Here is a 26554-nt window from a genome sequence, read left to right as displayed (position 1 = left end):
AACCCAGCAGAGCCGTGGAAGACTCTGTGGGCAGAGCAGAAACCGGCAGAGCCGTGGAAGACTCTGAGGGTGGAGCAGAGGTCGGTAGAGCTGAGGAAGACTCTGAGGGAACCTCTGCGGTCTTGAGCACAAGACGAGACTGGGGAGAAGGGGCCCTCTTCCTTCTCTTGCATCCTCGGCCAACAGGGGACGTGGCCATGGGGATGGTCGAGGCTACAGGCGCTGGCTCGCTGACCGTGGCGGGCATGGGCGCTGGCTCGTTGGCCGTGGCGGGCATGGGCGCTGGCTCGTTGGCCGTGGCAGGCATGGGCGCTGGCTCGTTGGCCGTGGCGGGCATGGGCGTTGGCCGTGGCGGGCATGGGCGCTGACTCTCTGGCCGTGGCAGGCATGGGCGTTGACTCGCTGGCCGTGCCAGGCTTCGAGACTGGGGCCGTGACAGGCTTTGGGACTGGGGCCGTGTCAGGCTTCGGGGCTAGGGCCGTGTCAGGCTTCGGGACTGGGGCCGTGACAGGCCTCGGGACTGGGGCCGTGTCAGGCTTCGGGACTGGGGCCGTGTAAGGCTTCGGGACTAGGGCCGTTTAAGGCTTCGGGGCTAGGGCCCTGTCAGGCTTCGGGACTAGGGCCGTGACAGGCTTCGGGACTAGGGCCGTGACAGGCTTCGGGACTAGGGCCGTGACAGGCTTCGGGACTAGGGCTGTGACAGGCTTCAGGACTAGGGCCGTGACAGGCTTCGGGACTGGGGCCGTGACAGGCCTCGGGACTGGGGCCGTGTCAGGCTTCGGGACTGGGGCCGTGTAAGGCTTCGGGACTAGGGCCGTTTAAGGCTTCGGGGCTAGGGCCCTGTCAGGCTTCGGGACTAGGGCCGTGACAGGCTTCGGGACTAGGGGCGTGTCAGGCTTCGGGGCTAGGGCCGTGGTAGGCTTCGAGACGGGTCCGTGGTAGGCTTCAAGACGGGGGCCGTGGTAGGCTTCAAGACGGGGGCCGTGGTATGGAACGCTGGTTCAGTTTCTGCCTCCCCCACAGTAAACGAGGAACCAGCGTACAGTAGGGCGAGGTCAATAAACTGAGCCAGGTTGAGAGAGCAGCGACCACCAGGCATGAATGATGAGGCTGGCTCATTCAGTCCATATTGAAAAATGTCTTTTAGAGCCACCTCATCAAAATTCACCTGGTTAGCCAGGGCACAATAGTCAACCACATAAGCCTCCAAGGGTTGACTCCCCTGACGCAAACCCAAGAGTTGGGCCGCTGGGTCCATAATCTTAAGGGCACGGTTTAAAGTTCTACAACCACTGCCCTGCATAAACAACCCTTGGCAAGCGATCAAACCTCTCAGGGGGTTGAAGGCTTACGGCGCTCAGAAATGCACTGGAGGCATAAACGGGCTCAGGGGCAGACACAGGTGAAACAGGGTGACATAAATCAGACCAAGAACATACCTGCTGCCCCTGGGCATGAGCCTGGTCCTGCCTCCAAACTGTAGCTCCTCGTGCCGAATGTGACGTGCACCTCCGCTCTAGTGAGCTGCGCGAATCCTCAGCACGGGGCATTGTGACTGTCTTCGGTAACGGTTGGTTATTCTGTAACCCGCACAAGAAGAGACAGTCACAATGTAAGTCAAACTGCGTTTTATTGCAGGCAGGCAAAAGTACAATCAAGGGGCAAATCCAGTGAAGAGTAGTCAAGGGGAGCGAGAGGGTTCGTGACAATTAGCCCTGCATCCTTATTTAGATATAATGTCCAAACAAGTGCATACAGTTACATTCTCCAGTTTAGCTTTATCACTTTTTGTGGAATGGGGGATTTTGGCTTGTGAAAATGCTGAATGGCTAGTGACTTTGGAACAGCACTAGCCACAGTGACCAGTGAGCCAAGCAGTTAATGTCAAGCCTTGCTTAAAAGTATTCAGGTAGAGTAGATTGAGGTGAATCTGGTGGTGAAAGTGTCAAATAGATGTAAATAACAGGATGTGAAGCACGTCTTTTCATTTTCTGGTGTCTTTGACCATTGACTTTAGACACAGAGAACTTCAGAAACAAACAACAATATTTAAAGTGCTCACAGACAGCAACAATTCACTGACTTTTTACCAGCATGTCAATTTGCAGTGGGCCACCTTTACCTGGGTTGTTTTTAGGGCATTTTATAGAAGATAAATCTTCATCTTTTTGGTGCACGCATTCCCAGAAAAAATACTGATATGCTCGTTTTGGACATGATTTAAATCAATGAGAAGCTCTGGTAAGCTCTGGTAATCATTACATTGCCCCACATAAAATGAATCCCGTCCGTATAGTGGTTTATGACATCATATGGCTCATTGATACAGGGTTGCAATTTTACTGATGGTGTGTTAGAGGATGTATAATAGGAAGGGAATGTGTTTATTTATTTATTTTTGCTATTTGATTACCTTGACCTGTGCTATTATCATCTGTCCCTCCCTGGTTTCTGGCTTCAAGCACATGAGTAAACATTTCTTATGGGTGGACAGACAGCAGCAGAGGTTGGAGGGGGTGATAATTATGGGGGAAAGTTTAGGACAGCAAAAAAAAAAATCCCCAGATGATTCTGAGACTGCAGGAATGAACGATTCTCTCATTATCCGTTTTTCAATACTGGAAAAGCATGAAGCACAGCAATGATCATTTTCATAAAACATTAGGCTAAAACTGATTATATACTCCTTATATAAGGAGTCCCGACTGTAACTCCATTGGGATGTGAGACACAACTGGTAAAATTGGGACTGTGCCGATTTTATCGGGATGTCTGGTTACCCAATTAACGACCGACAAGCGAATCACATACACCTATATATATATATATATATATATATATATATATATATATATATATATATATATATAGGTGTATGTGATTCATATATATATATATATATTTGAATCAGCATGATTTATATTTATCAGCACAAATTCATAGTTAAAAAACAATGTACATTGTATTTTTCAATTGCCACTTGAGCTATGCATAAGCCAGGAACATATATACAAATGTAGACAGGAACCGTTGCAACCATTGCTACAAAACAATGGAAATGCTTTTACAGTGACTCCACCTTTTCTGTGTTGTTTCATCAATGACCGAATGTATCCCTAAATCCGTAATCTGTGTCCCTTTTTATAAAACATGATGCACTAAATGACTTTGACATTACAATAAATGTGTGAAGATTTACTTCCACCCTTTCCTCATTTCCTCTTCAAACTGTGTCAGATGCTCTTTCAAATTGTGGATTTGAGTTTCTCTTTGCCGCACGGTCTCAATCTGGTAGCTGTGTGGCTGCTGGGCCTGCTGATGAAGCTGGTTTGCCGCCTCCAACTGAAATACATAAAATAATCAACACAGACAGATCAGCCATTTTTGGGCGTCCTATTAATTTAATTAGTTAAAAATAATTCACAAAAGCAAATAACAAGAAGGATTTAGCTCAATTATATTTATTTATTGTTAAATACATGAACTGGTTATGATCAATGAAAGAATTAATCTAAAGAAATGTCCTTTTACCAAGCAATCATTAATCTCATCTTCATTTCACCAAAATATACAATAAATTCTCAAAATAATATCAAGCCATCAGTCAGTGACTGTCAAGGAAGATAAGATGGACCAGTTCACAGGTAGGATCTTGCTATCTTTGGAAGCAAATCTGTGCAGCAGTGGCAGGGTGGGGCTCTTAAAGTCTGCATGCAACAATAGGTTACAGCTGTGTGGGTGGCTAAGTGAGCAATCTACAGGAATTTTTGTAAAGAAAACTTGGTTTTCTTGCTCAGTGTATTACAAAGAAATTCAAAGTGCCAATCAGTCATGTCTGACATAGTAAAGGTCTGTTTGCTAACAGCGGAGGCCACCTTCATGGTAAACTCATTAACATTGCTTAACAGCTCCTCCAGTTGGCTAAGGTTAAGCCAGAGTGTGCGTCTGATAGGGCAAAAGAAAAGGATGATTACTTCAGTCACAGAACGTGAAAGAGATGAAACACGCGTCTGAGGAACGTGATGTGTGTAAACACGGTACAAGAGCCAAATACAATACATCAACACAGAGATGATTCAGGGCCTTTGTGAGAACACCAGGCATGACAGTTATGGTCTGCTTTAATCTTTTTGTGAGCATTTAAACACCAATGAAAGGAAAACCTCACACCTCACATGTTATGTCATTTTTAGCCTGGTGTGCCAGACAAACAGATCACGCAATAAAACCGTTCAGTACTATATATTCTTAGCACCCACCTAATAAGACAATGATAATTGTCTTTGTGACAATATATAAGTATCACCATTTAAAGAGTCGATCTTCTATATATTTATTCTTGAATCAATTAACTCCAAGTCGAGAACAGCATGTACCAGGGTTAAAATGTGGTGAAAAAGGGCAGAGAAGAACAAGCATAGACTTGTGGGGCGTCTGTAGTAAAAGTTGATCCTAACTAATCCGAAGACACTTTCTGTCTCTTATTTACAGGATTACAACATATCTCTTTCTATAGACAGTCAATTTTCAACAGTACATTTTTGCCATCTGTATTTGTCATGAATTTTGACTACTTTAGTGCACATATAGATGGCAATTTGAGAAATCTCTACAAATCCTCCACTGACCTCTTGAAGAGGGAGGGTATAATGACCTGACCAAGTGGATAGATCAACGTCTTGCCTTGGTGGAACTTTGTAGATGTAATCGAAGTCATAATTTTAGCAAAATATAATTTTGGTCTCTTTTCAAAAGGGACTTGCCAATAAGTTGTATTATTGGGCAGCCCAATGTAGATATTTGATGGTAGCCCATCTTATAAACAAAGTCTAAACAATCTAGGAGTCCATTACAAATTATGCAGGATCTTGAACTATAAAACTATTTCTTGAATGTAGCTCTCAAGTGAAATCAGTATGTAGCTGAGCCACACAAATCCAAAACTAGATGTGAGTCTGATATGGGTATAAGCATTATTGAGAGCTCTATAAAGAGATGGTGTGACTTTGAATTGCAAGTACAGAATAATGAAACTTTAACTTCTGGCATCGGCTTTGTATAATACTGTCCAGATAACACAAATTTAACATCAAATATTCACTCCTCTGCTGATGTGGCATAGCTGAAAGATCTTATTTTACATAGTACTCCTGCCCTAAAGAATATACACTACCAGTCAAAAGTTTTGAAACACTTATTCTTTATTATAATGTTTTTTTCACATTTTAGAATAATAGTAAAGTCATCAAAACTATGGAATAACATAAATGGAACTATGGGAATTATGTTGTGACAAAACAAAATCCAAAATAAATAAAAACTGTGTTATATTTTAGCATCTTCATAGTAGTCACCCTTTGCCTAGAATTTGCAGACATGTACACTTTACATTTTCTCAACCGACTTCTTGAGGTATCACCCTGGGATGCTTTTCAAACAGTATTGAAGGAGTTCCCATCTATGTTGGGCACTTATTGCCTGCTTTTCTTTATTATTTGTTCCAAGTCGTCAATTTAAAAAAAAAAGTTTTTCATAAAATGTTCGTTTCTCAATTAAAGAAATTAATATGGTGACACAATTATATTTTTGTCACGAGATCAATAGAAACATTTCAGTCAAGTGTTTCAAAACTTTTGACTGGTAGTGTAGATTTTGCAAGAGGTACTGTATACAACATCATTGTCTTTCCAGTAGGCCTTGATATCTGGGTACCTTTGCAAACTCCAACCACAGGCATAGCCCTTATTCTTATTTAATTGGAATAACTAAATGTAAATGGTTCCAGTAAGAAGGAAGCAGGAAGCCAGGGTTCCAGTCCAGGTAAGTGTGATTTTATTCTACACATTTAACTCAAGATGAGCTTTTCAGCAAGACTTTTCACGTCCAGACACAGCTTCACTGGCAACAGTCAGAACAAACTTAAAATTCTAAAAATAAACAGCTTCGCAGGATTCATCTTCAGGGTGTGTCAGGCTCAGACTCTCTCTGCCTCTGGTATCACCAGGTGATGGCCCTCCCCACTGACAGACACTCAACCATGTCCTACTCCACGTACCCCCACCGCCCGATTCAGGCCGGACCCCCCCCGGCCACAGCCTGTGTACCACCTTCAATTTGAATGGCTGAAGTGCCAGGTACCAACGAGTGATCCGTGCGTTGGTATCCTTTATGCGGTAGAGCCACTGAAGAGGGGCATGATCCGAGCAAAATAATGAAGGCCCCCCCAGCAGGTAATAGTGGAGGGTTAGGACAACCCATTTGATGTCTAGGCACTCTTTCTCAATCTTTCTCCCTCAAAGAGAGCTTACAACTAATGTACAGCACGGGCCGCTCCACCCCCTCCACCTCCTGTGAGAGCATGGCCCCTAACCTCCTCTCTGATGCATCCGTCTGCAAAATGAAGGGAGAGAGAATTTTGGAGCATGTAAAAGCGGCCCGCCACAGCGTGCAGATTTCACTCTCGTGAAAGCCTGTTGGCATGCCTCCGTCCACTGGACCGGATTTGGCACCCCCTTTTTAGTGAAATCGGTCAAGGGGCTGGTGATATCAGAGAAACTAGGCATAAACCTTCAGTAGTAGTCAGTCAGCCCCATAAACTGTCTTTGGCAGTAGGGCAGGCCACTATCGCCGAGGTCTTACCAATTTGGGGCCGTACCTGCCCATGACCCAAGTGGAAGCCCAGATACCATACTTTCACCCATCCAAATGTGCACTTTTCGGTTTTTCTATGAGCCCCGCCCACCTCAGCAACCTCAGGACAGCTCTATGATGCTGCATATACCTCTGCCAGTCATTACTCTATATAATGATGTCGTCTAAATAGACAGTGGCTTATGCAATATATGGCCGGAGAATCTTATCCATGAGGAGCTGGAACGTGGCGGGAGCCCCGAACAAACCAAATGGAAGAGTGACGAATTGGTGTAATCCAAACAGTGTGGAAAATGCTGTTTTTTCAGGATAATGGAGTTTAGGGGATCTGCCAATACCCCTTTGTTAAATCCAGTGTAGAATAAAATTCACCGTACCCAACCAATCGAGCAGTTCATCAATTCAGGTATGTGTCAAATTTAGACACTGTGTTGAATTTCCGGATATCTACACAGAACCGGACTGACCAGTCAACCTTAGGTACAAGAACAACCGGGCTGGCACAGTCGCTGTGCTATTCTTCTATTACCACCATCTCGAGCATTGCCTCTTATTCATCCCAAATTGTTTTCTTGTGTTCGGGCAAGCAGTATGGCCAACTACGCACTACCAATTCCTGTGGGGTCTCAATATGGTGTTGTATTAGGTTCGTACGACTGGGAAGAGGAGAGAACGTGTCTGCAAATTCATTTTGCAAATTGGCCACCCTCGTGAGCTGGGACAGTGAGAGGTGGTCTCCACAAGTAACCGGGGTGAATGGATCGGCTTTGAACTTAACCTTCTGCCTGAGCTCCACCCTCTCCGGAACTACCATCATCACGGACATGGGGACCGCCTTTCTCCATAATTTAAGGAGGTTGAGGTGGTAAATTTAACGTGCTCCGCCTCTATCCATTAGTTTAACCTCATAATCGAGATCCATGACTCGCCGTGTAACCTCAAAGGGCCCTTGCCACTTGCCGAGTTATTTCAAGCTCAATGTGGGTAGTAATGCTATACAAGTATTTTGTCTCCCGGTGCTAATTCCCATAGCTTGGCACCCTTTGTCTATCTTAAGCTTGGAGCAAATTTTCATGTGACAACCAACCCAGTGTGTGTAGCTTTGCTCGAAGTACAAGGACATACTGAATTAAATTTTTGCTTTGGGAAGGTGCTTCCTCCACACCTCCCTTATGACATCAGGGTTCGATTAAATAGTTTAACCAGCCCATCCGTTTGTGGGTGGTAAATGCTGGTGCGAATCGATTGAATCCCCAGCAATTCATAAAGTTTGTGCAGTGTACGTGACATAAAGTTTGTGCCTTGATTGGCAAGGATTTCCTTCGGAATCCCCACCCGAGAGATCATTTTGAAGAGTGCCTTCGCAACACTGCGTGCTGAGATGTTGTATAAAGGCACCGCTTCCGGATATTACATTGCATAATCCACCAGGACTAATACAAACCGATATCCGCGTTCTGACCACTCTAATGGCCACCAATTCTTTCAATGTGATCACCATCTTTCACAATCTGACATTCGCAGCATGATGCACACCATATGTGCACATCCCCGCAAATGCCCGACCAATAAAAATGGGCCATTAACTGGTACAGTGTTCTTTCTTGTCCTAAGTGACCCAAAAAGAGGATTATGATGAGCGGCCTGGAAAATTGTTTTCATGGGTGTCCTGCATCACTCAATACAACTTAATGATCTGAAAATATGGATATTCGAGGGCAACGTCAGTCTGGAGCTGCTGGCCATTGATTACACTCACTTGGTCAAAGGCGTGCCTTAGGGTTTTGTCATGTGACTGCTCTAGAGGGACCCCCCCGGGAACTCCCCTTAGGGCTGGGATGCCGGAGGGTCCCCTCCTGAGTCACTCTGATGCTGAGCAGACGTGGATCAACACACAATGCTTTTAGTAAACATTTAAACCCCGGCCAATTGGTCCCCAAAATTAGTGGATGGGTGAGGCGGGAATTAACCACAGCCTCCACTCTATGCTTTTCCCCCAGAAATTGAATAATGGCTGTCACTACCGGATATTCGTGAATATACCCATGCACACACCTCACCATCACCTTGTGTTTTGCACACAAAGCCCCATCATGAACCAAGCCATGGTGGATCGAGGTTTGATTACAGCCGAAACCACTAGAACTTGGTATGTATACCCCTTAATTCTTACTGGTATGCGGTACATCACAGCTCGATCTGGGTCAGTCTGTGGCATGTTGGGGTCCCGGATCCACGTCCCCACCTCCATTACTGGACACCGGTCTTGGACGAGTCACAGCTCCCAGAAACTCAAACAGACTGGCCCAGGCTCCCCGGCTGCACTCGTGGTGGTGAAGATATCATCCTGGGAAGGGCGATGGACAGGGGTAGGGGAGGGGGTTGGCGCATAGTGCAGCCCACAGAAGCGGTACACCAGTCTTGGTGGAAACACTCCCCATTTCTGGGGAGTGGTTATAGGGCGAGAGGGAGGAGGGGGAGGGGCAAGGCGGGAGGAGCAGCAAGAGAGGGAGAGAGAGAGATATTGAGAGATTTAGACTGCTCGCCGGGTTCCGGGTAGGCCGTCGTGTGGGCTTCGGCCAGCTGGACGATGTCATCCACTGACATGGGGCGATGGTACTGGACCCATTCTGTGGTTCTTCGGTCAGTTGCCCAGTACCATCAGCTCGATGACATCCTCCATGTTGTTGTTCTGGGGTGCCAACCTGTTGGACAGTGGTCTTCAGGTTCATGTAGTCCACGCGGTCCTCAGTTGAGGACCCTGGTAGTTGAGCCGTGAGCTGGGCCTCCCTGGAAATCAGTTTGAGGCCAGCCGGAGGCCATTTTCGAGAGCAGCAGGTGTGGCTTTATTGCTGCTTCCGGGGCCACGGTGGAGGACCCGCCTGGAGCTAACAAGCTCTGTAAGGCCTGCCGATCCTCGGCCTGGGCTTGGAGGAGATCCTAGAAATGCCACTCCTGGGTGAGGAGGGCTTGGTGGTGAGTCTCCTGGAAGCTAGCCAGGGCATAGATGACTTGGCCCCGTAGTGAGGTGTCCATGGCAGCCAGTCTTCTTTCCGGTCCCTGGTTTCGGCACCAGTGTAAAGGGTACCAGTAAGAAGGAAGTGGGAGCTGGTGTTGCAGTCCAGATAAGTGGGATTTTATTCTACATGGTTAACTCAAGAGAGTTTTGAATGTTCTTTATCGCATTTGCTGAGCTTGTAAATTGCATAGCATTAAGGTATTAAGGCATTAAGCGAAAGGTACACAATTAGTGATATATAAACATTTCTGTATGGAAACAGCTTAAGGGCAGATTTATTTTGCGATAAACCAAAACGTATGTGAAAAGTGTTTTTTAAGCACTTCCGTCATCACGCACACCGTTTTTATCTATAAAAGGCCATTTCAATGGAAACAGGCAGAAGACGGCAAATTTTGCAAAAACGTTTTATGCATTTTACTTTGTTGATAACAAAACAGTGTGAAAAGTGGATGGAAACTAGGTTTATCAGACCTGCCCAAAAAATATAAATTAGGCAGGTCAACGAGCCAGCACCCATGCCTGCCGCTGTCAATGAGCCAGCACCTGAAGCCTGGTCCATCCCAGAGCCAGCACCATAGAGGCCGTTCCCCAGTCGCTGCCAGCGCTCCAGGCCATGGGGGTCATTCCCCAGTTGCTGCCAGCGCTCCCGGCCAAAGAGGCCGTTCCCCAGTCACTGCCTGTGCCCATGACCATGGAGGCCGTTCCCCTGTCACTGCCTGTGCTCACAGCCACAAAGGCTGTTCCCCTGCCACTACCAGTGCCTACGACCACGGAAGTCATTCCACTGTCACTACCTGAGCTCACAGCCACTGAGACTGTTCCCCTGGTCCTGCCAGTGCTCATGACCAAGGAGGTTGTTCCCCAGTCTCTGCCAGTTCTCACGGCCACAGAGGCCATTCCCCTTCCATTCCCAGAACGTCAGACCCCACCACAGCCCTGAGGCCTCCTCCCAGCCCGCCAGACCCTGTGCACCCCCCCGTGACGTTTTCCCCTGTTAACCCATTTGATTTCTCTCCCCATTTTAGCCTCATCATGTGTGCTGTCCAGTGCCAGTTTGTCTTGATTGCCCCTATGCTGGTCCTGTTTGTCGGTCCTGTTTCGTCCCAGCTCAATCTTCTCGGTCCTATGCCACATTCTCTCTGCCCCAGTCTGGATTGTCTGCTTCCCCTATGGGCTAGTTTATGTTTGTTTTTCCCCCTTGTGGAGTTTATGTTGGATTTTGCCTTTGTTTTTGTTTAAATAAATCCCCTTATTTTTCTACTCTGTGTTTGGGTCCTGTTCTTCTCTGCTGATTTGTGACAGAATTCACCCTGTATGATTTACATGAAGCAGTTCTATTTGGATTGGCCACTTTGTAAAACCATCTCAAGAAAGCATGGTCATTTTTTACATTCAGAGATGTACTTTCTGTGTCACTTCACAAACTGCAACTGCACTAACAGAACTTAAGGAAATTCTATTATTCACTGCCAAAAAAATCAGACATATCACCTGGAATATGGACCTCAGAAATTAACAGCTGGATAACCAAAGAAAAAATAACTGGCTTAGAAACCAAACCAAAACATTCTCAAGAGCATGCCACTTGTCACAAACCCCGCTCCCTCGCTCCGCCCCCTTGAGCTCGTACGCTCTTTTTCCTCCCTCGGGCTTCCACGCCCGTTTTGCTCGTTCGAGATTGCACACTCGTTTTGCTATTACGAGCTCCCATGCTCATTAGCAGGTCTCCCTCCTCGCTCGCTTCCCGCTCCCAATCCCCAGAACATTATGACCACCTGCACTCGCGTCATCTGCACTCCTGCACATTAGTTTCACCTGCACTCGTCTCATCACCTTTCATTGTTTACACCTACACTCGCCCCTATATATATCACCACTCTTTCGCTGCACGGGTGTTGGTTATTGTATTTAGATTCCCGTGTCTTTGCCCCCCGCTAGTCTCGTCTAGTTTTGACCCCCTTGTGATTCGTTACCCCTTAGCTTGCCAGCTCTCTTGTTCCCCTAGCTCCCCTGTTTATTCCTTCCCGCTACTCATTCTGATTACCCCGGCTTTGACCCTACGCTTTCCTCAACCTCTCTCTTTGGATTTGCCCCTTGTTTATACTTTGATTCCCCGGCTTTTGACCCTACGCTTCCCTCGACAACTCTTCACTGGATTTGCCCTTTTTTTTGTACTGTTGCACGCTTTGTAATTAATAAAGCTGTTTGTATTCGACATTGTGACTGTCTCTTCTTGTGCGGGTTACAGAATAACCAACCGTTACCGAAGACAGTCACAATGCCCCGCGCTGAGGATTCGCGCAGCTCACTAGAGCGGAGGTACACGTCTCATTCAGCGTGAGGAGCTACGGTTTGGAGGCATGACCGAGCGCTCACGGCCCAGGGACAGCAGGTACGTGCGAATTTTGATTGGTTTCACCCTGTTCCGCCTGTGTCTGTCCCTGAGCCCGGTTATGCTCCCAACACATCCCAGAGCGCCGTAAGCCTTCAACCCCCTGAGAGGTTTTATGGCTCTTCGGACGCTGACCAAGAGTTTATTATGCAAGGCAGCGGTTGTGTAAGTCATAACCCCGCCCTTGACATTATGGAGCCAGCGGCCCGACTCTTGGTTTTGCGTCAGGGGAGCCAACCCTTGGAGGCTTATGTTATTGATTTTTGTGCCCTGGCCAACCAGGTGAATTTTGATGAGGTGGTTCTGAAAGACATTTTTCAATATGGACTGAATGAGCCAGCCTCATCATACATGCCTGGTGGTCGCTGCTCTCTCAACCTGGCTCAGGTTATTGACCTCGCCCTGCTGTGCGTTGGTTCCTTGTTTACTGTGGGGGAGGCAGATACTGAACCAGCGCTCCACGACACAGCCCCAGTCCCGAAGCCTGACACGGCCCCAGTCCCGAAGCCGGACACGGCCCCAGTCCCGAAGCCTGGCATGGCCAGCGAGTCAACGCACATGCCTGCCACGGCCAACGAGCCAGCGCCCACGGCCCACGAGCCAGCGCCCATGCCCGCCACGGCCAACGAGCCAGCGCCCATGCCCGCCACGGCCAACGAGCCAGCGCCCATGTCGGCCACGGTCAGCCAGCCAGCGCCTGTAGCCTCGACCGTCCCCATGGCCACATCCCCTGTTGGCCGAAGACGTCAGAGAAGGAAGAGGGCCCCTTCTCTCCAGTCTCGTCTTGTACTCAAGACCGCAGAGGTTCCCTCAGAGTCTTCCACGCCTCTGCCGGGTTCTGCTCCGCCCTCAGAGACTTCCACGGCTCTGCCGGGTTCTACTCCGCCCTCAGAGTCTTCCACGGCTCTGCCGGGTTCTGCTCCACCCTCAGAGTCTTCCACGGCTCTGCCGGGTTCTGCTCCGCCCTCAGAGTCTTCCACGGCTCTGCCGGGTTCTGCTCCTCCCTCAGAGTCTTCCACGGCTCTGCCGGGCTCTGCTCCGCCCTCAGAGTCTTCCACGGCTCTGCCAGCCTCTGCTCGCCCCTCTGAGCCATCGCGGGCTCCTCCTCCCGAGCCTCCCAGAGCTCCGCCTCTCAAGCCTCCCAGGGCTCCCCCTCCTTCCAAGCCTCTCAGGGCTTCTTTTCTAGAGTCTTTCATGACTCCACCCCTCAAGCCTCTCACGGCTTCGCCTCTCGAGTCTCTCAGGGCTCCTCCCCCTCTCAAGCCTCTCAGGGCTTCCCCTCTCGAGTCTTTCAGGGCTCCTCCTCCCCTCAAGCCTCCCAGGGCTTCTCCTCACGAGTCTTTCATGGCTCCACCCCTCAAGCCTCTCACGGCTTCGCCTCTCGAGTCTCTCAGGGCTCCTCCCCCTCTCAAGCCTCTCAGGGCTTCCCCTCTCGAGTCTTTCAGGGCTCCTCCTCCCCTCGAGCCTCTCAGGGCTCCGTCCATCGAGTCTTTCATGGCTTCACCCTTCAAGCCTCCCAGGGCTTCTCCTCACAAGTCTTTCATGGCTCCACCCCTCAGGCCTCTCACGGCTTCGCCTCTCGAGTCCCTCAGGGCTCCTCCACCTCTCAAGCCTCTCAGGGCTTCCCCTCTCGAGTCTTTTAGGGCTCCTCCTACCCTCGAGCCTCTCAGGGCTCCGCCCATCGAGTCTTTCATGGCTCCACCCCTCAAGCCTCTCACGGCTTCGTCTCTCGAGTCTCTTAGGGCTCCTCCGCCTCTCTGGCCTCCTACGGCTCCCCCTCCAGAGCCTCCCATGGCTCCACCTCCCGAGCCTCTCACGGCTCTGCTCCCAAAGACTCCAGAGCTTTCTACGGCTCCGCCTCTCGGGCCTCCTACGGCTCCCCCTCCAGAGCCTCCCACGGCTCCACCTCCCGAGCCTCTCACAGCTCTGATCCCAAAGACTCCAGAGCTTCCTATGGCTCCGCCTCCCGAGCCTCCTATGGCTCCGCCCCTCGAGCCTCCTACGGCTCTGCCTCCCGAGCCTCCTACGGCTCCGCCTCCCGGGCCTCCTACGGCTCCCCCTCCAGAGCCTCCCACGGCTCCACCTCCCGAGCCTCTCACGGCTCTGCTCCCAAAGACTCCAGAGCTTTCTACGGCTCCGCCTCTCGGGCCTCCTACGGCTCCCCCTCCAGAGCCTCCCACGGCTCCACCTCCCGAGCCTCTCACGGCTCTGATCCCAAAGACTCCAGAGCTTTCTAGAGCTCCGCCCCTCGAGCCTGCTACGGCTCTACCCCCCGAGACTACAGAGCCTGCCAGGTCGTCGCCTCGGGGACCTCCCACGGCGCCACCTCCCTTGGCTCCACCTCCAGAGCCTTCCAGGCCTACCTCGCTAGAGCCTCCCACGGCGCCACCGTCATCGGCTCCACCTCCTGAGCCTTCCAGGCCTTTGCCCCTAAAGCCTCCTTCGGCTCCACCTCCAGAGCCTTCCAGGCCCACCTCGCTGGAGCCGCCCACGGCGCCACCGTCATTGGCTCCACCTCCTGAGCCTTCCAGGCCTTCGCCCCTAAAGCCTCCTTTGGCTCCACCTCCAGAGCCTTCCAGGCCTCCGCCTCTAGAGCCTCCTGCGGCACCACCTCCCTCTGCCCTGTCTCTTGGGCTCCCCATGGCGCCACCTCCTCAGCCTCTCAGTACCCCGCCTGCCGAGTCTCTCACGGCTACGTCGTCCAAGGCTCCGTCTCCCAAGTCCTCCACTGCTCTGCCTTTCACGGCTCTTCCCTGGCCCCCTGACCCTGTCCGGTGGCCCCCTGACACTCTCCCTGTCCTGTGGCCTCTTCCCTGGCCTCCTGACCCTGTTCCTGTCCGGTGGTCACCTTCCAGACCCCCGGACCCAGTCCCTGTCCTCCAGTCGCCTTCCAGACCCCCTGACCCAGTCTCTGCCCTAAGGCTGCCCCCTAGATCTCCCGACCACCCGCCTGTCCGCTATGTTCCCCTTGACTTTGCCTTGAAACTGCCCATTGACCCCATGGACTGTCTCATTTCCCTCTGTGCCCCTTGGACTGCCCTCAATTTTTGTTTGTGTGTTTTGTGGGTTGTCTGTTCAGGGTTTTTTTTTGTTTGTTGGGTTCGTCCAGCACCATTTCCCAGAGGTTGCGCTCCTCGCAACCGAGCGCGGCCGTCAGGAGCCGTCCATTTCAGAAGGGGGAGTACCGTCACGAACCCCGCTCCCTCGCTCCGCCCCCTTGAGCTCGTACGCTCTTTTTCATCCCTCGGGCTTCCACGCCCGTTTTGCTCGTTCGAGATTGCACACTCGTTTTGCTATTACGAGCTCCCATGCTCATTAGCAGGTCTCCCTCCTCGCTCGCTTCCCGCTCCCAATCCCCAGAACATTATGACCACCTGCACTCGCGTCATCTGCACTCCTGCACATTAGTTTCACCTGCACTCGTCTCATCACCTTTCATTGTTTACACCTGCACTCGCCCCTATATATATCGCCACTCTTTCGCTGCACGGGTGTTGGTTATTGTATTTAGATTCCCGTGTCTTTGCCCCCCGCTAGTCTCGTCTAGTTTTGACCCCCCCTGTGATTCGTTACCCCTTAGCTTGCCAGCTCTCTTGTTCCCCTAGCTCCACTGTTTATTCCTTCCCGCTACTCATTCTGATTACCCCGGCTTTGACCCTAAGCTTTCCTCGACCTCTCTCTTTGGATTTGCCCCTTGTTTATACTTTGATTCCCCGGCTTTTGACCCTACGCTTCCCTCGACAACTCTTCACTGGATTTGCCCTTTTTTTTGTACTGTTGCACGCTTTGTAATTAATAAAGCTGTTTGTATTCGACATTGTGACTGTCTCTTCTTGTGCGGGTTACACCACAAGACCAGATCACTTCCTCTGAAACTTTTAAAATCTTATTTGCTTTATGATATGTCTGCATAACCATACAGTATATCTACCTAAATCACTATATTTCCTCCCTTTTTCTACATTGAATTAGATTCATTTTTATGTAATGTGTAGTGTAAAAAAAAAAGAAGAAAAAAGTTCCTACTGTGGATTCCTGCATCAAAGAACTTGCAATCAGTGAAGGTGATGGACTGATTTAATATGGTCTACTGAGTCTAAATGGTTTATAGTTTTCTTTTAAGAACAGTGCAAATCTAAGTACATAGCACCTTTTTATAATCTGCTGTTGTGTATTGATTGTAGCCCTGTACTAAACAGCAATTAGAAAAGAGAATCCTTGTTGACAATGTAATCTAATCCATGGGTTTGGGTTAGTCTGAAAGAAAATAAATGACTCTGATATTGCAGTGTCTGTGATTAACTTACGATATGATATGTTCCAGTCATGTGAAAATCACAGTAAATAGTATGCCTGTTATCACAAGTACTACACAATTTAATGAGTGTACACTAAACATTTAGTGTATTTATCATAGGCAATACATCATATCTATGTAATAAGCAGCTGATGTGCTTTTAATCGCCCACTGAAACCAATAACGTGTTCTTACTGATGACTAATAGCTCAAAAGTGCAAGGGCTGGACCATTTAGTAGCTTCTGTACATTTTAACAAGTCATTCTTAAACTGGTATTTAATTTAGAAGTGTATAGCCCCAAAACTGAGAAATGTATTTTTTTTTTTTTCTTCTTTTATTTAAATATATTCAGTGGGCGAAAAAAACAAAAGTTTGTCAGTGGTAAGAATAAGAGTTGCTGCACAATTTGAAAAATCTAATTGAATGCTTTTAAAGACCTGCCTTATAAGACCTTTTACACACACAGGCTCTGGAAAGGCTTTCAACTTCGACAAGGCCTTAGAACTTATAACATACTGTTTGTTGACAAAATAAACAAGACAACCAAAAGCATTCTTGGGTATGTTCACACAGTCAGTGTTTGGGATTGACAACTGTATTTACTTACAGGTGAGTCTTGAATTGTGCCATTCATACAATTGTGTACAGTAGCAGTTCAAATGATGTCTGTATGAACGAACAACCGGAGTCACATCCGTATTCTAACAGCTGTAACCATAGTGACAGTGACTAAAAATGGCGATGTCCATAACACCAGAATGTCTTATTACAATTAATCGAGGTGCAAGCTCATCCATCAAATCAAAATGAACCAACACGCATGCAGAGCACAGCTTTTGTGTGGCACGGCTCACGCCCGTGAGCAGCCAGTGGAAGACAGTGGCTGAATCTTTGGATGACATGCAGCTAATTTTCTCTGTCTCCGTGAGTTAACTAAAACCCACATAAAACAAACGACCCACACGTGTACAGTGCAGCTTGTCTCTCACTGTAGATTTACATACAACTAGTTGTCCAGTACGATTTAGATCACACAGCACAAGGTTTGCAGAGAATGTGGTTGTGAGACCTAATAATAACCCTCCTGTGTTTGAACGTGACCGTATTAAGCACTCAAAACTGGTCTAACAACCGTATTCTGCTGCTGTGTGAATGTGGCCATTCTGTAACGGTTTACTCACGCTCATGTAGTCCTGAATGATTCTCGTTTGCTTTCCATGCAAGCTTTCTTTTTATTAAATGGAGTGATACCAAGTTTGCCTAAAAATGTGGATTTGTGTTAAAGTTACAATATAGATATTGTGTGACTAGCCTACACAAAATCGTAACTCCTTAATAAAGTAGTAGTTCAATTCTAGTTATTAGATACAGCCTAACTATCTATGACAAGTGTTGGCAACCTTTTTGACATGAAGTGCAAATTTTGATTTTCCTGGTCAATTGCTGTGCTAACCCCCCTTCCCAAATCATTTATTTTTCATTACAAATTATATTATCAGCATAATTATGATATAATCATGACCCTGCATGTGAATTTTCACAGAGCATTGTGTGAAAGTGCTTTAATGAAAGAAAACCTGTTCTTTTGTGCAAAATGAGTCACAAAATTTGATTACTGATCCTGAAATTGTGTGGAATCTTAAATATTTCTTATATTATGTTATATATTAGTAAATATATTTTACTAAATCACACAGAGCTGGGTAATCACTAGTATGCAAGCTACAGTGAGAGAGAAGCAGGCTATTCTATTTATACGTTTTTCGCACCTGCATTCCAGTTTACATCTTGATGTAATCCTTCTTCATGATCACGCAGTGTGCTTTTATCAGAATGGGAGGCCAAACAAAAAGTAAAAATGTGACGTGGCATGTGCAAGCCTTTCACACATCACAAGCTGATCAACAAGCTGATCATTTAGCCCTTTTCAGTGAATTGCACCTGTAAAATCCTAAAACTGTATTTCCAGGTTTAATTTATATTTTAATAGACTCAGATTTTTGAATCCCATGATGGGGGTTTATGTTTTCTATTTGAATCGTTTAATCTACTTTTGAATGTTTGACGTGAATGACTATTGTTTATTGAGGGTATAGGCTACCTGTATGCTGAGTTAGAAATCTCAAGGATTGATGTTTTCCTTATTACATGATGTGTTGTTCTGTAAGCAAAAAGAAACAAATGAAACATGAAATGAAGGCTGTCTTCCGCTCATCCTGACCGAAGCAAAGCAGGTGCGTTTACTGGCGTGATTTACCGAAAGTGAAGGGCTGTCATGATTTGCAAATGGCTTGCACGCTTTGCAAGAGTCTGTTGGGTATACTGCAGTCTCGTCACATTTATCCTCCCATTCAGCTCATGAAAACATGCTGTGTGATCATGAGGAAGTATCACATCAAGATGTAGATTGGAACGCAGGAGCAGAATTTATATAAATAAAATAGTCTACTCCTCTCTCACCGTTGTAGGCTTGCCACTGTTTACCCCTCCGCGTGCCAACACTGGCGCGCATGCCATAGGTTGCAACCCCATATCTATGATTTTGCAATTAGATGTAAATCATCATCCTAAAATGTAATGCCGTGTAGAAAAAGAGATATACATTTAAGACATTTTATGACCTTAATTTTTAAAGATTCTATTTTCATAAGTTTTAAGCCTTTTTAATGATCTGTGAGAACCCTGTAAAAGTAAACACAATTTGTATTTTAATATTGACAAAATTCTATTGTGCTTTACCCTTGCTGTTTGCATTGACATAAATTATGTGATCATCTAAAATGTAGTTGTTAACACGAAAAACACTTTACTATTTTAAGTTAAGAACAGGCTACAAATGTTCCTAGTCTTTACTAGAGTTTAGTAGAGATATAACCATATGAATCAATCCATGTAAAGCATTAGGTTGGAATTTGTGAAGCACTATTTTAGGTGAAAGGGAAAGCTGATCCTTCTGGTAGCCTAAAGTCAGTAGAACTTTCTGCTGTTTTTAAAACCACACATTTGTACAAATTAACAAAAACATTGGAAAGCCCTAAAAGTGTTTCTAAATCCAAACATAACACAAAAATTATTTAAATAAAGAGAACTCAAAAACAAATAACAGACACTGTGCCAAGTTAAATGTAAACCCTGTTCTCCATCTTAATTCTGAAAGGTTCCAAAGTTTCAAAATGTTCCTCAATCTCTAGGGGCATTTTATTTCCCGTACCATTTTAAGATGGTTGATTTTGGTTTTGTGTGAGCTTTGGCCCAGAGCTAACAAGAAGACCGTATGCAAATAAAAAAGATCTGGAGTGAAACTGAAAACTGAAAGGTAATTAAGCATTAGAACAGACTGTGTGTATCACAGTTTACAAGGCAACAGGCAATATAAAAACCTCACCTTTTCAGTGAGAATTATAGCTTCAGAATTTGCTGTAATTATTGGCCATTTGTAGACAAAGCATGGTGGAGGTATGCATATGGATGAATAGTGTTTACCTTAAAATCCAAGGTCATGCTGACTTTTCTTTAATTGCTTTTATTATTAATGGACGATGGATGGATGGATGGGAAGTGATGGGATTGGATGGAGATTCCAACAACAAGCAACTGAATGTGAAAATTGCTGCACTATGCAACACAGTCACAGCCAGTCAGAACATATTTGATGGATAATATAAGCATGCAGCAGAGTTTTAGACCAATGACATAGAACTGTGGTGCTGGCTACCCAGCACGATGCCGCATAAATCAAAGTGACCAACATAATGCTGTGTTCTTTGCCACGATCACGGCTAGTTAAGGTCAATATATACTTCTGTGTCGAACCTTCACCATAGGCTACATGTAGCTATGGCGCTTACGGCATAGCTAACACCATAGCCTGATGTGCACCACTTCAAAAATGTAACAACATGTACATATTTTGATTAACTAATCTTTAATGATATATAATTTTAAATCCACAAATTGCATTTGCCGTTGCTTATTTATGAAATATATAATTATTTTAGAAATTAAGGCACTTTCTCTCAATATACTAATACTAGCACTTGGCTGTGTACTCACAGACACACTGATACAGATCTATAAATGCAAACCACCATGTTGGCTACTACGCGGAGCCTACTGCATGGGTTTGGCACAGAAGTATAAATCGGCCTCTAGGATGAAAACTTATATTAAAACATTTTATTGCTTGTTGCTTAAATGCATAACATGGTTAGGACACAGTGCAACACAGAGCAAGGACCAGTGCAAACCTAGTTTACTCAGTGATGAGACATAATTAAAACTCATTTATTTACCTCTCACAGTTAGTAAGAATAAAGGAAGCAAACAAATCAATTTGTCTGTTTCTTACACTTAAGCATAACATTTACGGTTTGTACCAACTATTGTTTGTATTGTCTACTCTATTGTCTGTGCTTTGAAGCCTTCTACAGAGCAGGTTTTAGAGCATTCAAAGCATTGTGTAAAAAGTGAAACTTAGCACCTGTTCAGAGATTTGACTGCTGTGCGCTGTCTGTCTGTCCAGGTCTCTCCTGAGCAGTATGTTCTGTTTCTCCAGCTGCAGAACACTTTGTGCCAAGTAAACACTACACACACACACATTCAGAAACCTATGATTAGACTCACATAGACATGAAAACATCATCAATAAATACAAAGATGAGCTTCTGTTTTCAAAGAGGAGTGACCTCCTAAGACTTCACCTTTGCTTCAGTCTTCTCTTGGCCGTTGTTGGAATTTATGCACCATAATCATATGAAAACAGCCAACTCTCTGCTTCATCTTCATTTTCCACAAAAAAAAAAAGAGACAAAAAGTGTTTAAGAGTAAGCATGTCTTTAGACCACCCAACTCGCAACATGGCCAGAAGGGAGAGCACTACAAGGACACTAAACAATGTTCTATCTTCTTACAATGCATAGAGGTGTGCATATAAGTGATGTGGTTTTTAAACATTAAGTCCTAGGGACTCGGCCAGGTGCAAGCTATTACAACCAAATAAACATTCAAGAGTGTGAACCAAAATTACATGCAATCTGGGAGAAAAGAATGTAAAAAGACAGAGGGGTTTGACTTGAGAAGCACAATCCTAAGGCCTGCATGCAGTACCAACCTGCATTCCTTTCTCATGGCATTCTTTTGATGTTAGATCTTTTTGGATTTTAATGTGGATTTGAGCATATTCACTTAATCAATACTTAAGCAGATGGTTTTAAAAACCTGTTGTTCACCTAATTAAAAACCTGGCTTGATCGTTTTTTTCACATCACCTCAGCTCAGCGTCAGCATATTCAGTGACGTTCCAAAGAGGGTTGTGTAAGGACAGGGCCCTAAAGGTATTTTGTCAAAGAATATTTAGGTCTGATAAAGTGTGGCATTATGAACATGCAAAACATTTTAGCTGTGGAAAAACAAACATGCAACTTGTTTAACCTGCTTTGAATTCAATGGCTATGATAATGAATTTAATGATAATGGCTTTTTTGTGGTATAATAGTAAGTACATTGCACTTATGTGGTTTTAGCAGAAGAACTGTTTCACAAATAGTAATAAAACAGATTCTTCAACAGCACTCATTTGACCTTCTTCCTTAATTCTAGGAACTTTTCGACATTTCCTTTATAAAAAAAAAAAAAGTGAGAGTACAAAAAAAAGAAGATAGGAGATAGGGAAACAAGATCAGAAAACTAAAGACAGGGTTGCCTTTTCAAGGCATATTTTATACAGGATATTTTCAGGACATTTTTTGTGCCCAACAAGTGTAATATTAAGCATCAAGTTAATTTAAATCGAGCTTTTATTTAGGTGTTTCTGTGTTTTTGATGGTAGTTTCTCACCTCCAGATAAGTAGTTGGTTACATGGCCAAGTGTGATTATTAATCCCTTTAAAGCTGTGATTTAATTAAATAAATACATAGTCTGTATGTGCTGCGCACTTCAGAGTCCTCTTCTCTACGTCATCTCACACATACAAGAACACTCGTGATAATCATGATGAGGTGTTTTCAGTGTATGAGCGGTGTGCAGTGTGTATCACTTGCAGGTTGTATATTTATTCAATTAAATCATAGACTTTTGCAATTTAATTACCACACTAGGACAAATCACAGTTTTAATTTTATTAATTGTGCATTCAAACATTAATTTCCATTCAAATATGTCATAGTTAGAGACACACATTCGAATGCTGGCGGAGGTCAGTGAGAAATAGAACATGGTAGACACTGTTTCAGATGCATGGAGCACAGCGAGCACCACACACACTTTGGTTCCAGCAATAGAACCCCTGCAGCTGGCTGTTTGGGTGACGTCTCGACAGCATACTCATAGGGCAAAGCGACACCACCCTCCCATTCCTGTTAGGATTTCCTATCGATTCTCCCCACCCAGTGATGCACCCACTGAGAATCATGTTGAAAGCGCCCTTGTTATTGGTGACTCTAGAGACTCCAGCCACTATTGTTAAATGTATTTCAGGTGCCAGAGCATCTAACATCAGATCAAATTTACAAGTGCTGGCTAATGCTAAATGTAGATTTTCTAAGATTGTTATTCATGTTGGCACTAACAATGTAACAATTAGAAATCTCTAAATATAATGTTAAAGAGGTGTGTGAACATGCAAAAATTATGTCAGACACTGTAATATGCTCTAGCCACCTCCCTGCTCATCATGGTGATGAGGTTTATATTAAATTAGTGTCACTGAATGGTTGGATGTCTGAGTGGTATACAGAGAATAGCAAAGGATTAATTCATTCATTTTGCTCTCCTCTCTAGTAATATGGGTCATAATCTTCATAGTGATAGTATTTGACTAACTGGGGCCCAGGTCCGGAAGCAGACAAACTGGCTAATCTGAACATCTGCTAGCTGTCTTCAGACATTGCACAGGTCACATAAACTACAACACATAGAGAATGAATCACCTATAGAGCATATCATATAGAGACTGTCTGTTCCCTGGACTACCAACAAGTATTTGATGTCAAACTTGAAAATAACAAGATAAACATCATATAAAGGTAGGGCTACTAAACATTAGATCACTTTCATCCAAACCACTAATTGTAAATGAAATTATTACAGATCATAGTTTGGATTTGCTCTGTTTGACTGAAACCTGGATTAAAGAGATGAATATAGTTTAAATGAGTCTACTCCCTCAGTTTATTGTTATAAACATTAGCCTCGTCTGAAAGGTCGAGGAGGAGGTGTTTCTACAATTTACAGTGATATTTTCAGTGTTTCTCAATGGTCTGGATAGAAGTTTAATTATTTTGAACTGGTAATGCTTAATGTGACATTGTCAGATATAAATAAAAAAATCTTTGTCATCTTTTATTCTCTTGGATAGGCTTGAAAATTATATTGGCATTTGTGGACAGGCATTAGCTTGGTTTAGGTCCTATCTCTCTGACCGGTACCTCTTTGTCTGTGTAAATGAGGAACTTTCAGATCAAATAAAAGTTAAGTATGGCATGCCACAGGGATCAGTTTTAGGGACTCTGCTTTTCTCCCTAATATTCTCTTCCTAGGAGACATTATCAAGAAGCATGGAATTAGTTTTCACTGTTATGCCAATGATACCCAACTTTATATTTCTTTGAAACCCGATGAAATTTCACAATTTTCCAAATTAACAGAATGTATAAATTATATAAAAAAGTGGATGGCTAGAAACTTCCTTCTGCTCAATTCCAATAAAAATCAAGTACTAATTATTGGACCAAAAACTTCAGGGACCAAAAACGGTTCAAGGAACGAAGTCTAAAACTTTTTTTTAGCAGAACGTAACTGAAAACTGGAACAAAGTGAGTTTCAATTGTTCTGGAGTGAAAACATTTTTAATTGTTGGTAACCAGTTAATTTTGTTCAGATAATTTTTTCATGAAACTAAAGGCCAAAGGGCCACAGTAAAGTTTTGGAACTACACCAGTTCTTGCCCAAAATAATTAAAATTTGCTTTGATCCTGAAGGAAACTGCTACATCACACATTTCTTTGCCTAATTGCCCGTTGTGGATGTCACATTCTGTAAACAACTACAATTACTACATACACATGCATAGTTAATCCAGATACAAGGAAAGCATTATTAGAGGTACAAATTACATTCCTCAGTTGTTTCAAAGTCTTCACTAAATTATTGTTAGACATAATGCATTAATACAGATTGATGCTGCTGGGTTTTGACTCAGAAGCAGATCTGTAAAAACATTAACTGTTAATTAACTGCTTGTGATGATTTCTATTCCGATAATCCACCACACAGGAAAAACATTTGGAAAAGTGTCTTATTTTGGGCTTGTTTTTCCAGACCATGCCACTTGTTTCTCTTGCGAGATCTGGCAACAATGTAATTGGTACCACTTAGAGTACTGTCATTTTAAAAGAACGCTATTAACCACTAATTTATTTTGTTCTAACTGGTAACCTTTTGGAAAGGAGACTGCGGGACTTCTGAAAAATACAGTTTTTGCTCAAAACGAACCGAAATGAAAAACATTTAGTTTTTAGTCCCTGCTAAAATATAACCTGACTCTTGATGGATGTAATGTAACATCAACTTCTACAGCAAAAAAAAAAAAAACATTTTTTTGTTATATTTGATAGCATTCTAACCTTTGAAAACCATTTCCAATATTTGTAGAACTGCGTTCTTCTACCTCAGAAATATTGCTAGGTTATGACACATGCTATCTGTTTCTGATGCCGAAAAATTAATTCATGCATTCATAACCTCAAGACTAGATTATTGTAATGCATTACTAGGTGGATGTCTTGCAGGTTTAATAAATAAACTTCAGTTGGTTCAAAATGAGGCAATGAAAGAGCCAACTAGAACCAAGTAATTCTATCATATCAGCTCCCAGAACTGTAGCCTAGTGGGCTGCACTCATGACATGTGGTGCTGACGCATTGTGGGTAACCTGAGTTCAAGTCCCAGCTCATGAGGTCCTTTCCTGATCCTATTCCCTCTTGTTTCCTGTCACCTTTCTATCCCATTAAAAAGCCAAAAGGTCTAGCTCTGAAGTATTTCATAACCTTCTATTATGCTATAATCTGTTGCGCTCACTACAAGCGCAAAACTCTGTCCAGTTAACAATACAGAGAATATCAAATCCACAAAAGGAGGGAGATTGTTTTCATATTTGGAAATGCTATGGAATATTTTTCCTAGCAGTGTTCAGAACTCAGACACACTCTCTCATTTTAAGTCTAGACTAAAGACGTATCTATTCAGCAAGGCATATACCTAATTTATTCCTCAATTGATAGTTATGCTGCTTTAGTTAGGTCTGCTGGAACCGAAAACACTTTTTTTTTTTAACCCTGCTTTAAATTGAATGGAATCTATGCTAATTTATTATATTTCTAAACCTCAGGATTATATCCAGATCAATATCCGGTCCTGCCTGATGTCCGATTCCCACTGTCGCTGAGTGATGATGACCAACTGCAGCACTTCAGTCTACTAAGATGGACTTCACAGTGGATGAATTGATGCAAACTAAAAGACATGGAATTCTTCATGAGCCACTGTCTGAAGCATGGGCTCAGGATTGATTTCACCAAAATTACCTGCCATAAGCTTCCAGCCGGATTGCGATGCTCCTCACTGAATGATACATAAATCAACTTGGTCAAAGGAAGGAATAACAAAAGCCTTCATTGGCCAAAATCAAAGGACAATGCATCTGCATGTATTTCCTCTGTTAACTCGGTATGACTTCAAGGTCTTTAATACTCAAAATTATAGTTCATACAAAATCATTTTGTTTAATCGTTGACCTACAACACTTAGTTTACTCATTTTAGCCACTAATAGTTCTAAACATAAATAACTAATATTGGAATTATATATATTCTTTTATAGCATAATTTAATGTATAGCTGCTTTGAAACAATGCCTGTTGTGAAAATTGCTATACAAATAAATTTGACTTGACTTGATGTGCTGTTTTTATCTAATCTTTGGTCTTTTCGTTGGTATTCAATTACATTGACTCATGATCACAGCAGGAGGAGAACATCTGACACTGGATTTGTCTCCTGTCTTTCTGCAGCCTGCATGGTGACATCATCTAGCTCCTTTTCCAATTGCTCGTATGTCTCGTCATGCTTGCTGCTCAGAAGTCTGGGCCTGCAGTTCAGTGATGCAGCTGATGATAACTGAATCCTTTAAAACT

At 44.5% G+C, this 26554-nt stretch overlaps 1 protein-coding gene across 1 annotated transcript in view; it reads right to left on the bottom strand.

Moving 5' to 3' along the window:
• The window catches only part of pibf1 (progesterone immunomodulatory binding factor 1), a 75111-nt gene that overhangs the window by 7506 nt on the left and 41051 nt on the right, over window positions 1–26554 (bottom strand). The window contains 3 exon segments of the mRNA XM_052137106.1: window positions 20845–20947; window positions 21065–21155; window positions 26423–26508. Of these exon segments, the coding sequence (XP_051993066.1) occupies window positions 20845–20947; window positions 21065–21155; window positions 26423–26508 (280 nt within the window).

This window comes from Xyrauchen texanus, chromosome 11, assembly GCF_025860055.1.
Source record: "Xyrauchen texanus isolate HMW12.3.18 chromosome 11, RBS_HiC_50CHRs, whole genome shotgun sequence".
NCBI lineage: Eukaryota > Metazoa > Chordata > Actinopteri > Cypriniformes > Catostomidae > Xyrauchen > Xyrauchen texanus.
Note: the sequence above shows the minus strand (reverse complement) of the source record. Positions and strands in the feature narration are given on the sequence as shown.